The sequence below is a fragment of the Clavelina lepadiformis genome, chromosome 5 (assembly GCF_947623445.1).
Source record: "Clavelina lepadiformis chromosome 5, kaClaLepa1.1, whole genome shotgun sequence".
In the NCBI taxonomy this organism is placed as follows: Eukaryota; Metazoa; Chordata; class Ascidiacea; order Aplousobranchia; family Clavelinidae; genus Clavelina; species Clavelina lepadiformis.
In genome coordinates this window covers 18,924,531-18,940,449 of record NC_135244.1, presented here as the reverse complement: position 1 = coordinate 18,940,449, position 15,919 = coordinate 18,924,531, and the positions used below count along the sequence as shown (strand labels likewise).

The following is a 15,919-nucleotide window of genomic DNA, read 5'->3' as shown; positions in this document are numbered from 1 at the left end:
AACCGCAGTTGAGTGCACCAATGCCAAACTCTGCAGTCTGGTTCTTGGGCAAGGCGTTTATAACATCTGCTTCCGTCCAGTGGTTTTAGTGCACAGCTACTGATTTAGCTAAAAACACAAAATGAATCCGCATTTGTTTTTGTGTGCATTTGCAAATTGAGAAGTTCAAAGAATATCTTGTGTGTTACATATGTTGTATTCAATGAAAAAAGTTTTATTTTATAGTCGATTGAAATATTATGTGATAAACAAATTGTTATAAGTTGTCCTCTTTGTTAAGCAACCTATGTTTGTGGAAAGTGCAGTGTATTTTATGTTAGTTTTATCTGTTTTCAATATCTACATTTTGTTTAGGTTATTTGTTTAGGTTATACTGCTACTTTAATTTTTTACCTCTTTATTATAAGCAAGTATATATTTGTTGCTTTGTACCAGACGTTGGTAATCTCTACAATGAGTGCTCAAACAGGTAAAAAGTTTGCAAGTGCAAAAGCAAATTTTATTAAAATCAGAGTGCATTTTTGTCTTAATAAACTTATTTGAAATAACTTTTGCTTTAGCATAATGGCTGAACAAATTGCTTTGTTTCAAAAAGTTTATAAGAATGGTTATTGAGAAAGTGAAATCGCTAGGTAAATGACCATTGTGAAGAATTTTAATCATACTTTATCGTAGCCAGGTAACTATTAAACTAAACCATCATTTTTTACAAAAGACGATAAATTTATAGGTAATATTGTGTTCATGTTCGCTTAAATCATACGTGTCAAACTCCCGGCCCGCTTTACAATAAAACTTGGCCCACAATGCTATTTTATACATTGAACTATTTCCAGCCCGCTAGACTCAGCGTGGTCCAACTGCAGGCCTGCGGGCCAAAGTTGGCCCGCGAACTGATAGTCAGCTTTGATTCAATCTGGCAACATAACTTCAATTTTTGTTTCTTTGTTATTGTAATTGACAAAAAACTTTGTGAATGATACTTTGTAATGCGTAACAATACCACTTTGTCCAAAAAGTTCTGTTAGGTTTTAGTTACACGCCTTGTTGTCCTAGCCTAAAACTTACCAGTTTAAACACTTCAACAAAGCTACAGAATGAGTACTTGTAAAAAAAAAGGTGGAAGAAAGGTCATTTCAAAATAAATGGCAAGAAGATTACTTATTCATAGAAAATTCAGGGAAACCACTCTGTCTGGTATGCAAAAAAACAGTTTCAGCTGCTAAAGAGTACAACATCAAGTGTCATTATAAGGCTTTTCACAAAGATAAGTTTAAAAAATATGGAGGTAATGAAAGAAAGAACGTATTGCAAAATCTCAAGAACAAACAGGAGAAGCAAGTGGCAGCGATGTATACTTTCGTGACCAGCCAAAAAACAAGCCTTGCAGCTTCATATGAAGTTGCACTCCTCCTCACAAAAGAAAGGAAGTCATTTCAAGAAGGTGAATTGGTTAAGAAATGTGCGATCAAAATGGCAGAGGTGTTTGACGACAAAAAAGTTGCTGAAAAGTTTAAAACCGTGTCTTTGTCGCATCAGACAATGGCAAGGAGAGTGACCAATTTAAGTCGACACGTTTCTTGTAAGTTGGAAATCTTAATGGGCAAATGCAGATATTTTTCAATTGCTTTAGATGAGAGTACGGATGTGAGTGATATTAGCCAATTGCTGATATTTGCTCGAATAGTAGACAAGGATTTTCTTGTTCACGAAGAATTGCTTGAAATTCATCTATTAAGTGGTGGGACTAAAGGTTCTGACATATATGCAGCTCTTGACTCTGTTGTTTCCGAGTATGGAGGTTTTAAAAAATGCTCTTGTATTGCAACAGATGGGGCAAAGGCCATGGTGGGAAACAAAACTGGTCTTGTCGGATTGCTGAAACAAAATGGAGTTGATTGCATAACGCTGCATTGCATAATTCACCAAGAAGCACTTTGCGGAAAAGTTTTGAAAATGATGGACGTCATGCAAAGCGTTGTGAAGATGGTTAATCTAATAAGGGGTGGTAATAAAGCTCAACGGCATCGAAGATTCATGTCATTCATTCATTCATTCATGTCACAAAGTCGATGCTGAATTCAGCGACCTTCCTCAATACACGAGTATCAGATGGTTGAGCGCTGGCAAAGTGTTAAAACATTTCTTTGGCCTGTGCAAAGAAATTCTTTCTTTTTTTGAGGAACAGCGCATGGAAAACACAGATGCGTTTCAAGCGCAGCTTCAAAGCAATGAATTTCTTAGCGGCTTGGCTTTTCTAACTGATATAACAAATCACTTGAATGTGCTAAATTTGAGTTTGCAGGGGAAAGAGCAGAGCATTTCGAATTTAGTGGGACATGTAGAAGGTTTCCGCTCGAAATTGGGCTTGTTCAAGGACTGTTTGGAAAGAAACGATCTGACTCATTTTTCCTGTTGCTCTGTCATCAAAGAAGAAAACCCAAGTGCCGATTTTACTCAATTCGAAAATACTATAGATTTGCTGATCGATGAATTTAGCAGCAGGTTTGCGGACTTTCGCAAGCTCAAGATTCCTCTTTCGCTATTCAACAATCCCATGAACGTGAGAGTTAGTACACAGCCACCAGAGCTTCAACTCGAAATATGTGAACTTCAGAACGATCCGTTTTTGCTTTTTAAGAAAATGGAAAATCCTGAAAGCTTTTGGAAGTTTGTCTCAAAGGAGAGGTTTCCCCTTTTAAAAGATGCTGCTATGAAGCTGTACTCTATGTTTGGAAGTACATACATTTGTGAATGTACGTTTTCAGCAATGAACAATATTAAAACAAAAAATCGAAATCAACTTGGAAACGAGGCTCTTCAGGCTTGCCTTCGCATGGCCACAACTACGATTCCCGTGGATACCAACGCTATTGTCGTGGAAAAACCTCGACCGCAGATGTCACATTAATCAGCATTTAATAGCTAAATTTTGAACTATTCTAATTTCAGTTTTAATAAAAAAAGAGAACTTTTTTCAGTTCTAATATCAATGTCACATTGTTCTTCAGTTCTAATTTCTTCAGTTCTAATTTAAAAACTTTAACCCGCAAGATAAAAAAATTTTCTGATTTTGGCCCGCGATGAAAAGAAGTTGGACCACGCTGCGCTAGATCATTGTACAGTATAACTTACTTTTTTCAAGCAAGAAACAAGATTATAACAAATCGCTCAATACAGCAGCACAGAAGTTGCCCCATCATACGATAGAATAAATCGATTTATTCTAACGCTTGTAATTTGGGCTGCTTTTTTCTTTATTGTTTGTTAATTCTTTAATGCTTTTGCAAGGAGATGAATGAAACATAATGATGTAAGAGTAGAATAATCAAAAATAGCCTAGTCAAAAATCGTCAAAAACATGAAAAAATTGGTGTTGTTTCGCTGCCTGTTCCAATTCATGTTTCGTGTCACGAAACGTTGAATCAAGTTTTATCCTTACGGCGCGCGGCGTTAAATAAGTTTTGAGTTTTGGCCCCTGGTGCGATTGAGTTTGACGCCCCTGGCTTAAATCATTCACATCGTAGGCAATATTTGGTGAATTTATTTGGATTTGACCTCGTGTTATTCCTACTTTGTGTACTAAACTTTGCAAAATACTCTGTTTATACCAAACATAGCAAAATACCAATTACTCTGCACACTGCAAGTACCAGGAAGCAGCTTGTTTGAAGGCACCATGATCTTTCTCTATGATGTCACAATCACAACTAAGCGCATTACAATGACTGTCAAATTTGTGACATGTTTTAAGATTAGTTACCAAAATTTAAATTTAATTAAATATAAAATAAATGCGATTTGATTTTTGGTAACTTGTTTTTGCACTAGCCACCAATCTCACGGTAAGCATGCTGTAAAACTTAACTTGTTATAAATTCAAAAATGTCAGTTGCAGTATTTTACAAACTTTGCCCAAATTCACAGGTAAGAAAGGAAAAAAGAAGGCAAAGGCAAAGACGGTGTCGTTGAATGATTTTCTTGGGGATACTTCTACACCTGGAGTTGTCAAGCAGATTGACTGGGCCGACGAAGTTGATGAAGATTTCAGTCCTGTCAGCAACTGTAAGTTTCTGCTATTTTATATCACAGTTGACTTTCACAGGATAAGTGCTATGTTTTATAGTCTTCACTCCAGTGCTCTAATAAATAACTACTTCATAAATTTAGTTTGAAGGAACAAGCTTCTTTAATTTTGTAATTATGGCTGTTTTTGTCATAATTACATCTCTTTGACGAAAATAAATATATATATAATTGTAAATGATGTCTATTGAGTTGACATCGCACCTTTAGTCCTTCTGCTATGTATAAATTATTTTCTAGCAATAGCATACCAGAGCACTTCTGCTCCCAAAGTCATCACACTACCAACTGCTCCCCGTGCCTCAAGATCAGTTGAAATTGATCAGAGTAGAATTCCACAAAATGGACCGTATACAGCATTTGTGGGAAATCTTGCTTACGACGTGGATGAAGAAGTTCTGCAGGATTTTTTTAAAGAACTTGCTGTAAGTTTAAAAGTTTTTGGAAACATTCCTATATCTGAGTTACTCGCACTCATTTCAATGTTTGTATCGCTTTTGGTGTAATGTTAATAGAATTAATTGTGCACCATGTTATTTTTGTTAAAAATTACCAATTTTTTTTGTATAACCGTTCATTGTCTATCTTTCTCAAATAACGTTATGTATATTTTTGTGCATAATGCACTTCCTTTGCATTCGCTCGAACAAGAGTGTTCAGCTGCTTTTATCTTGCAGATTGTGCATGTGAGGTTACCGGAAGAAAATGGACGATTTAAGGGCTTCGGCTATGTTCAATTCGAAGACAAGCAATCATTAATCAAAGCTTTAGAGATGAACGACACACAATTACTGAGAAGGAATGTAAGAATTGACATTGCAGACAACCAACAGAACAAAGGTACGTACAGAGAATGTATCAGTGACTGCTGAAATGTGTCACAAAATATAACCTCTTAAAAGTGGAAATATAAAATTATACTCGAAACATATGTGTATGTTTGCAAGAACATATGTGTTAGAAAAGCACTGACATTGCAAATCTCTCATTGCCTGTTTCTTGTACAGATGGAGGTAGCTGGGGCCGCGGAGACAGATCGGATCGTTATGGTTCGGGACCGGATCCAACTGAAAGCAACTGGAGAAGAGCATCTAACGATGATCACTCAGACACAAGAGGTGATGAATTAATCATTTGTCATAAATTAATGAACGACCGTATCATAAATCATCATTCACTTTCGTTGCGCACTATTACCATACAGCGCAGTGTATGAGTATACTGCTAAGTAACCCAGAAATTTTGGTGGTGTGTTGCTTTCAGAGATTTAGGAAGTTGGTTCAATATACCACCTTGCATCTTCTTGTTCTTTGCTCTATCCTTGTTAAAGATTTCTGTACAGTTGGTCCTAGGTTTTAGCTCAGAATATGAAATCAAACAGGAACAACTATAAGTGTGTGGAAACAGTAACCCACCAGTTGCTTAAAAGGGCTTCTAGATGCATATACAACAAGTTCTTTCAGGATATTACCAAATGTACTGATATGTCATTCAATTAACAGTAAGCTTAGGCTGCCATGTTAAACTATTGAGTGTTGCAATGGTAGTATTGGACTTCATTTTTTGTGTTAAACGACCACTGCCATACGGAAATATCAAACATATTATATATATACTCAGTTAATGTTTTTAAAAGACTTAAAGACCACGTGTGACTGTTGCATAGGCTGCAGTCTGTGCATGAAAAATTATTTATTTGTCCCAGTAAGTATGTTAACACTGCCTGTCAATCTTTCCACATATTATGCGACTGGTTCGATTAGAAAAAAATGCCTATACAGTATACAACAGTAAGTGAAACACTTAGTGTGGGCAGTTTAGCTTAAACAAACTTATGGATTTTGCTCAAAATGAACTTCCCAAGAACTTGGCAGTTGTATAGCTGTCCCATATATACTGTATGTACATTACTTTTTGCTTTTGCCATCATAACTTATTTGAAGCCATGTGCCACATTCAAGTGAAAGTTAGAATTTGAAATGTCTGGTGCTGAGTGTATATTTGAAGTGTTGAGTGTATAATATACGGTATGATCATAAAAGCTTTATATACAGTTATTGTATGTATTTGCTGTCAGACTTTGACAAATATGGTGAAACACCGCCATTGGAGAGTCACCGATATGGACATTACAGTTCTGACTATGGTCACAGCATGCACCGACAGCACCAGTATGGCAGCGGCTATAACGACAGAAGATACAACAACAGAAGAGGTTGAACTTAGCTGTTCACTACTCTTTTCTGTCTTTGTATAGCACGACTAACACTGATAGAATGTCACCTAAGCCTTACATCTTGTTTTATTTTTTGATCATACTTACACACCATGTCACTGAAATTACATTCTTCCTTGTATGACATAGTATTGATGGTTAACGATGTTTGACTGTTTATGTAACTTGGAAAAAATCCTGAAGTGCTTTTTATGTGTCGTTTGCCATCTTATTTAGCATGTTGAAATGGCTGGTTGATTTATAATTATTTGTTGAGTTGCATTGTTTTTGAACTTAACTTGAATGCCCATTTTGGTTATAAAAACAAATGGTCATTAGAAAATTTAACGCTTTATGTTAGCCGTGGCTGCTCCTTGGATTAACGCAGATTTAGCTGACATAACAATTCTCAGATTGCTATTTGGCTGTATCTTCCATGATCATTTGCACAGAATTTAAATTTGATGCAGATTTTTTTAACTAATATTACTGCTGTGAACCTTGTTGGCAAGACATGGACCGTTATTTTCAGAATTTAGTTTTTAATTTTAATTTTTTTTAAATTTTTTAAAAATCTCTTTAAGTAATGCCTTCGATCATTTTTGGCCAAACATTATCTTACAATACCACGAGATTGTGTTCAGAAACGTAAAACATTTGTACATTTTTGATGAAAAGTGTTACTGATTGTTAAGCACATACAGTATATAATAGACATTTGTGTCAAGGTTAAACATACCTTAGACAATTTCTTCGAAATATTTTCAAGAAAACTTGTTCATCATCTTTATGATAGTTTGTACAGTTTTAAAGCATTTTGTTTGATCGAGGGTTCAGATCTATCTACAGTTTTGACAAAAATCTTATACTGTTTGCAATTGTATCTTGTGAGTCATAAAACAAAGTTTTTAATTTTAGGTTCTGGTCGAAATGATGGTTACGAAGGAGGTGGTCAGTATCGAAAAAGTTCTTACAGTTATGACCAGGTGAATAGCCTAGAGTTCCGTGATATATGTTTAACTGTCAACTTGTGCAATCAAGTTGTATACTTTCCACCGAATCTTAAACAATGAAACTAAATTTACCAGATTTGATTACATGCTTACAAATGTGGTTGAAAAGTTCTTTCAGCTAAATAACAGTCATGAAACACATTATGTTTTCAGCCTCGGGGCTACGATGACAGAGGTTATGGAAGTCGACGATACGATCGACAACGAAGTGATGATTACGACCGTAGCGGATACAACCGCAACAGATACGACGATGGAGGCTATAGCAGAGGCTACGAGCGCAGAGGATATGACAGAGGTGCTTATGAAAGAGGTACAACAGCTCCAGAGCCCCCACGTGAAAGACCACAATTAAATCTTAAGCCAAGGGAAAAGCCGCTAAATGAAAACACCAGTAATGCCTCAGAAAGGTAATAAATTGGATGATACCTGAGCACGACCATGTAAGCTCTACTCAATTAGCACTCATGTGTGTTGTTTGGATAGTTATCGCCAAGCTCGCCATACATACTTGTTTAATGTTATTAATGTTGTAACTTTTATTACCAGATCGTCATCTATATTTGGTTCTGCAAAACCAGTGGATACTGCTACAAAGGAACGTGAAATCGAGGAAAAACTTCAAAGGTTTGGCATGTTTTTAAGTTTTCTAATTTCAGGATTTTTCTTCATACTAGGAAAAATTAAACTTTTTGTTGTTATTTTAGAGCTCCAGTTGAAAGACAGGCTTCTGAGAAGAAGTGAGAGATATTATTTTTTGTTCTTGCACAGATTATTTTCTTAGCTGTTGATTGATAATTGCAAAACAATTAGATTTATTTTCATACATTTTGTTTCCTAAAGTATCTTATGAACTTAGTTGTTTTCCAATTTGTTTCAGGTCTTCAAGTATATTCGGCAACGCCAAACCGGTGAACACTACAGCACGTGAATTAGAAATGGAGGACAAGATAGCAGCGCAACAGAAGGACATTTTTGAAAAGTGAGTATACAAAGTTGCTTTCAGGGTCTAATTTAGTGCAGTGTGCAATTTTAAGCTGCTTTGTTTTCTATTTTGTTCAAAATATTAAACCGGCGATTCAAAGTTTGCAATGGTTGTATCTGTAGGTTTATTTTACACGAGTTATTTCTTTGCTTGGTAATTCAGTAATTCAATTTTAACTGCTCAAATGTATTTGCAGGGCTGCTGCCAAGCCACCACCGTCTCAGACAAGAAGTTCGGTGTTTGGTGATGCAAGACCAGTGGACACCGCGTCACGTGAACGCCAAATTGAGGACAAACTGCGACGACAGGAACAGCAGTACGTCTCACAGACAAGCAGGTTTGAAACTTACTTCATAACTTAGAACTTTTTCAAACCCTTCTTAGCTCTCAATACATTCTGAATATATTGTTGAACTCGCTTAATTGATTCTTTTAGTTTTTCATGATTGTTTTTTTAACCAGGGAACCAAATAACATAAAGCAGTTTTCACTATATTCTATTGTTCACAGTATTAAAATTATAATGACAACGTTATGATATCTTATGCGAAACAAACACAGCGTAAGTCAGCATACGATGATAATACAAAATGTGACACAAATGTTGTGTAAGAATAAGAATGTTAGAGCTGTTCTAGACCAGACCAGACACGAGCACCCGAACATTTTCTTGCATTTGATATAGAGAAGAGAGCAGGCCCCGACGACATTCGCGAAAGTCGAGTGAACAAAGTGAGGAGACCTATCCAGCTTCTCCGAAGAGAAGATCGCGAACGTCCTCAACGAAATCTACTGATGAGATTAAAGAAAGTGAGTAAAAAACCACTGTGCTGTTGCTTTTACCCATTTACAGTATATAGTTGTTTTTTATCAGTTCTTATCTCATAGAAATATTTACCTGGAAATACTGTAAATTACCAGACTCAAATTCAGTAAATTTCTGACTGTTTAAGTTCTTGACTTGTTTGTACATATCTGTAGTTCCATATTTTACAACACTGTATCCAAAAATTCTAAGTATGACAATAAATAAATGTGTTTCATTAAACTGGAAATAAGATTTTATGTGCATTTTTGCAAGTTGGGCAGTTTGCCTATGCTGTCAATATTTTAAGCTTTTCATCCTTCTTACACATAGGTGCTGGTGCACCGCAAGAAAAGGCAAGTGAAACACGCAAATCTGAATTTAGACCTGCACCATTGCCCAAAGAAAATGCCTGGGGTCGAAAAACAACATCAGCATCAGATAAGCACCAGGTCACTCAGAGTACTTCATATGGTGAGTAGTGTATATTTCTTTGGCAGCTTTTTTCACATTTACTTGGAGATCCCTAATTTTTGGTTCTCTTGGTCGTATTAGGAGTTTAGGCCATGTTGTTTTATCAATAAGTTTCGAATTTCCATTATTCTACTGTTTGTAGCTGCCCCTCGTGAAGTTCAAAGTAAAAAAATCCGTAGTGCGCCTTCTCCAGCGGCCAATGCCTGGAACCGAGGTCCTCCTAAAGTGGATCAGTTGCGAGGAGAGAGAGAAGAGGCAGAGGGAAACTCTAAAGATGACGACGAAGAAGAAAGGTTGCTGGACGCATTTCTCTCACAGATTACATCGTTTTCTGCAAAACTTCATCACTGTATTTTGACGATATTAACTAAAAAGTTGATAATAATCTATAACACACTCCCCCTTGATTTGCTTCCCAGGACACCAGAGGGAGCCGCAGACGAAGAGGCGGCGATGAAAAAGCATCGAACCGAGCCGGGAGACGGCAGTGAGGGTGGTGAACAACAGAGTTACGTTGCATCCGCCCGAAGGGATCATAGATACAAGTCGGATGGCTCCTCAGATGCATACCAGGTATATTTATTCATAATTTTTTTTTATCTATCAGCGACTTGATTGTGACTTGTTTATTTTTTTGTTTGCTTTGTTGTGCCTTTGGTAAGATGTAGATCAAGATGTAGATCCCTCCTGTAAGATCAAGAGTGCTTAGACAAAGAAGACAACCAACCACCTGAAATAATGATAAAAAATCTAATTTTAACCCGTTAATTTGCTTCTTAGGATCGCCGAGGTGGTGGTGGCCGTTACGAAAGGCGCAAAAATTCCTCAGGGGACCAATACAATAAAAACAGAAATAATTCGGACGGCAATCGTCGGCGAGGCGATGGAGACAGCCAATCATATCAAAGAGATAATCGCGATCAGGGATCGTCGAACACACAGAAAGATTTTCGGCCCAACAGCGGGAATCGAGCCAGCGCTGGCGGGTCCTCCAATAGCAGGTCAGTTTTCATCAACATTTGCACTTATCAATCTTTTTACTTCTACCTGATTACATGAACTGTGCGAGTGGGGAAAGAAGTGCTAAAAGTTATCTGAAGAGACTCTGTAGCATTTCCGTTTCTAAATTTCGAAAGGCAGCGAGATCAGTTTTTTCTGTTTGTTTTTTTTTATAAGTTTTTTGTGCATACTTTACTGGGGTTTCAATTTTCAGTCGCAATATCGTAATTTGTGACACCAATACTTGCGCTTGCTTCTTCCCGAGGCAAACTTTGCATTAATTTTACTGAATTTCAACAGTTTAAACAGTTGACTCTACCTTTGCCGTATTAAGTCTCACTGAATCCTCAAAAACTTAACGTTATAAAATTCCAGAAGCGATTGCAACGAGAAGAAACGTGATTCGAGTCCCGATTCAAGACCAGAATGCGACAGACCGGACGCAGGTAAGCAGCAGAAGCAGCTTCGTCTAAATCACATTTCTGACTAAAGAATATCAAATAAGCGCAATAGCGTTTTATCGTTACCGGGATTGTTGTAAAATGTTCAGCTGGTCAAGAGCAGCCGACAAGCGGCGGAAAGCAGCCAAAAGGAAAATCGCGAGCGCCACCGCAGGCCGAAAACGAGGAGCCAGTCAAATTCGCAAGTCAGAGCAAATTCGCTTTGCTGGCCATCGAAGACAGTGGCGATGAAGACAATGCCGTTGACTATTAAGCGCACACAATGTTATTTATATATATTTCTGCTGGGCTCCCTTTGTGTACGGTGTGGCCGGGTAGCAGCGGTTTTTAGCCTCGGTTCGATTCGGTTTGGACTTGTTTTATGAACGAATTATAATTTATGGTTTTCTATCCACATAAGCTAGTTGGGTGTTTTTACCGCTTGAAGAACCGTATTTTTGAATGCTGCTGTATTTCGTAGCCTCAGAACGGTGCTTTGTTTAATTGATAACTTTTCAGCCCAATCAACTCTTTTCGCTTTGTGAGCTAATGCAAAGAACGATCTATAAACCATGTATTTTTTGCTGTTGTTAAAGACATGTTTTCTGAAAGCATGTGAAATGGATAATTTTTGCGCCTTAATTTGACTTTAGCTACTGTTGCGTCGCCGAAGATTTAACAAGGTGGTAGACGAATTGTTTGCCCGTGAAATAAATGGTTGTGATCTTTAGCTTTTCCTGTTGCTTTGTAACCGTGTTTTTCATCCTATCTTAATTTTTCTGGACCAATTTCCTCTTCAAACAGGCGTATAAAGTTGTCAAAATTTGCATTTGATGATTCAAGCAAACTTGCTTGAATCATGCTACGAATTAGCAAAGGTTGTTGCATGCAAATGCATACAAAGTTGCTATAAGCAATAAATTTTCCACAGGTTGCTCTTGAGGGAAAAAAGTAGCTTTGGTAACGAAACTCTGATACGGAACGCCGGTTTTCTCGTAATTACGCCCAAAGACCAAATACTCGATCTGTTAACTCATCATAAGTTTAGTTACCGTTTTCTCAGATTATTGTTAATAATATCTTAAATACATGCGAATGTGTGCATTATTGGTAAACATTAAACGTGTCTGCATGATTCCAGGGTATAATTCAATGATCGAGCGAATGCATTACAAATTTGGTAAAAATAATAAACCAAGGTTTTCTTCCTATACATTTCTTGAGAGTGGTTAATTATTTCACCGTAAGTAGGTGATGCAGCCTGTTTTTTAAAGATAGGCGGTTAGAATAGGTATGCAAAAAGTTGATTTTAGACTTGTAAGGTTTTGTTGGAGTTAGATTTACATTAGAAGGTAGATTTAGTTAAGGTTTAGAATACTATGTTATAGCATTTAACTTGGGTTAAAAGAAACTGTAAAAAATAGTTTCAAACGGACGATTATTTCCGGTGAAATAGTGGCAGCCCTGTTAATTAGGCCTTGAACTGTAAGCTTGCTAACAGACAAAACACATTCTAGAAAATTACAGTAATCCGCTTCCACTGTGTTCACCTTGACATCTGAATTACGTCAGATAGTATAACTCCTGTTGTCCTTTTCCGCCATATCTTATTTGATGTTGGCGTGAACGCGTTCGACATATCTGTTGCAGTAACTGTACAATTGTGGCAGACCCAACCGAATTCGTTTGATTGAAATTTAAACAAAAAAACGTCTAGTCGATGAGTAGGCTCACAAATCAATTTGAAAAAACGTCAATCAAGTCGTGAGTCAAAGACTCGAAATCAAAAAATGTGAAGCGTGAATCAAAAAATTTGTTTGTGTCAAAAGATTTTGTGGGACATATTTTTAATCATATCGGTTCCGTAGCTTTGTGAGGAAATCATTTAATGTCCATCCACTTATCAAAACTTAGTCAAAATGCAATTTTTGCATATTGTAAACTGAACATATAGGCTAAGCGTTAGTTGCCAAAAATTTCCAATTATTAACCCAAATGACTTTTCCCTGCTCAAATTTTTTGTAAGGTAGGCTACTCATTATCACACTTGTGTGTGATGTAGTGAAAACATTAGCTTTATATTCTGCGTTTCTAAATAATAATGTTGGCAAAAACTCTATATCGGCGTTATATTACAAACATTGATATAAATTCTATTATTCTTTAACGAATGGCTAACATTTTGCCAGATACCTTCTCAAACCTCATGTTCCGTGATATCGGTCTATTGTCATAATCGAAAATCGATGTCTTTGTTGTTATGTCAATTTCTTTCCGGTTATTATTCAACAGTTCATAAATATTTATTCTTAAAAATTTTTTTAATCATAAAAGGATTTCGGTTACAGTGTGTCCGGCAAGAAACATATGATGAGGTTACAAGGTACTTAAACAAATTGCGTGCAGAGCGTGACACTTTTAAATAATGCAGTCATTAATTTTCTGCGGCAGACAATAGCCCGCTGAGTTATAGCAGCAGAAACAATTGTTGTGTTCACGATACAAGCGCAGATCGATAAAGCGCATGAAAGATTCAACAGGCCGACCAGAAAATTTTCTTACTTGCAAAATTCCCATCTCCGCGTTTGTCGCCCATTTCATGCCGACAATTATCTTTCACCTTTGGACGTTCGGGATATTTCTTTTCTTGCAGAAGGAAAGTATTTAGAAAGGCTCTTACATTGCTGAAAGGTCAGCTTCTTTGCCCCCTAGCCTATAGCTATAGCCTAGCTTGCCATACAGTTAGTAATAATTAACATGATGCATAAAACTTTAGTTAGAATTAATAAAAGTCAGAAAGTCAAATCCCCGGTATTTGAGACATTTTTATGATTAATTATTGCAATTATTGTTACAGTAATTACGCAATAACTAAATTCTTACAGTTAGTTTGCACAACCGTCAAGGAATATTTTTACAGGTTATCGAACTACAGCCGCATGTATTGGCTATTGATTTCTTGCAGACCGCATTCAACATGAGAGAGAACAATGGTTCATCGTTCTGATTATATTATACTGTAGTTAGATGTGCTGTTAGTACAACTAAAATGCCACGAACGCCAGTTTTTGATGGGAACCGCAAGGGCTATAATTGACAAAGCATAACCTCGTTGTGACTAAAATTTCGTTGAATTGTTTAAATTAGGTTGTATAAGTATGGAACGTATATGAAGTATTAGCATGTTGCTGCGAAGCTTTTCATGGAAAACATTTAAAATATAGAGAGCAATTTTCAAGTTGTTATTTTGCTTCCATACATACCAGCCGGGAAATAGATTTGGTTGCTTCACAATAAGCTTTTACCAAAGTCGTTTCCATCAGTGGTTTTAGAAACTGACTTATACTGGAAATATCTTTGAACTAACTCGTGCAAGAAAGTCAACAAAGTCAGTCGAAAAGTTTTAATCGATTAAATGGCGACAGGTCTCTTATAAAAGATTCAATCCCATCAGCATTTATATCATGATCACGTTAGGGATTATTCTTTCTTGTATTACATCACTGATATTGAATAAAAAGTAAGTTTGTAACTTATAAAAAGGTTTCCACGTTATACAACTTGAATGCAGGTGCTCGATTTGCTTTGTAAAAAAAAAACGTGTAGTAGGCCTGTGGCAGCCAACCATCTTTGCGTTATTCAGTCAAATGTAATTCGTATGAAAATCGTCGATATTTTTACAAATGCAAATGACAAATTCCCTAATGGAAAACGTTGCATTATTCATAGGTTAGATTTAGACGATATCGATTCTTTTTCTTTTGTTTGAAGCCTGTGCCTTCTTCCGCGAAATATCAAACCTATTAACAAAACCATTTGTAAGCTGCCCCGTTGAAAAATAACCACAAATGCACTTTCTTCTAAATTAAGTCTTTACGCTTAATCTTTTTTGAAAGGAGAATTTTGTCTTCAGATGGAAGATGTATTGAAAAGCTCTTTACATGTTCGTTCGTTCTCGTTTGCGAAAAGCAGCATTACTTAAATGTTTTTAGACTGTATGACATCACTAGAGGTAATTTGCATCTAGCAGGTATACAACGTTTGGTGGATTGACCTAGCTAAGTCAAGTTCTACGCGGCGCCCCATAAATATTGATAAGCAACAGCGTCTAACACGGGCGGGCTACAACCTTAATTAAAAAGTCTTAAACAATTTCCAAAACATCAACGATCAACGCCTAGTATCACCATGGCAACAAAACCTGCGGTGCGCATCAGCTTGGGCCTGGCATTGTTCGCTCAAATATGCCCATAAATTTTTCTTCGAAAACCCACCAGTTAACAGATGAAAGAACTTACATTTATTGCAGTCATTTGGTAAATATTTCCGATAAATTGATCTGTGTCTTATTGAGCGAGTTCATTTCATTTCGATGGTGTTACATTTTTCGAATTGACATTTTGTCACGGCCCGCCTGCAAGAAAATAAATTCCCTGTTATAAGCAACGGTGCTGTATTGTGGAGTTTGCAAAAGTACATTCCCAATCATTTAAATAATGTCTAATATTAAGCACATAATTGTTCTTTTATTTTTTCCTTCCAACTCAGCCTCAAATTGTTACGCTTTGAAAGCCACTTTAGAAAGTCTGGCTCACAAAATACGGAAGAAGTTTATCTTTTCTTAATATTAAACACTTACTAGCTACAGTAGCCTATGAAGTTGTAGTTAGCCGTTGGTTATAATCCGTAGAGCGCGACTGTATTCCGGATTGTTATATGTATTTGTGCTTATAATTATACAAGAATTAATTTTGGAAGATATTCTAGTTCTATACCTACGCTACTTTAGGAGCACAGCTTGCCTTTGCGTCAATACGTCATTATAACTGTGTCGCATGACGTCTAGGAAATGGATAAGATTATCGATTAAAACCGCCTTCTGTTATTTATTTTAGGGCGAAT

The 15,919-nt window shown here is 36.6% G+C and overlaps 1 protein-coding gene across 2 annotated transcripts; it reads left to right on the top strand.

Moving 5' to 3' along the window:
• The first annotated feature begins 330 nt into the window (after positions 1-330).
• LOC143459759 (uncharacterized) lies at positions 331-12,230 on the top strand. Of its 2 annotated transcripts, XM_076957023.1 has the most exons (19): positions 331-469; positions 3,928-4,065; positions 4,327-4,511; positions 4,764-4,926; positions 5,094-5,204; positions 6,164-6,301; positions 7,220-7,287; positions 7,468-7,724; positions 7,864-7,941; positions 8,022-8,054; positions 8,195-8,296; positions 8,496-8,636; positions 8,985-9,109; positions 9,438-9,578; positions 9,721-9,871; positions 9,998-10,151; positions 10,359-10,579; positions 10,953-11,023; positions 11,128-12,230. In XM_076957023.1, exons 1-19 carry the CDS (start codon positions 454-456, stop codon positions 11,289-11,291), a joined length of 2,457 nt encoding a protein of 818 aa, XP_076813138.1. In that variant the 5' UTR covers positions 331-453; the 3' UTR covers positions 11,292-12,230. The 2 variants fall into 2 exon arrangements, with proteins under 2 accessions (XP_076813138.1, XP_076813139.1); XM_076957024.1 differs by lacking the exon at positions 6,164-6,301.
• The last annotated feature ends 3,689 nt before the right edge of the window (positions 12,231-15,919 follow it).

Bases quoted from the DNA above. Each gene is read 5' to 3' on its own strand.
- LOC143459759 (XM_076957023.1), top strand. The intron at 7,288-7,467 runs GTGAATAGCCTA...TTATGTTTTCAG, and splicing joins GTTCTTACAGTTATGACCAG to CCTCGGGGCTACGATGACAG. The intron at 11,024-11,127 runs GTAAGCAGCAGA...TAAAATGTTCAG, and splicing joins ATGCGACAGACCGGACGCAG to CTGGTCAAGAGCAGCCGACA.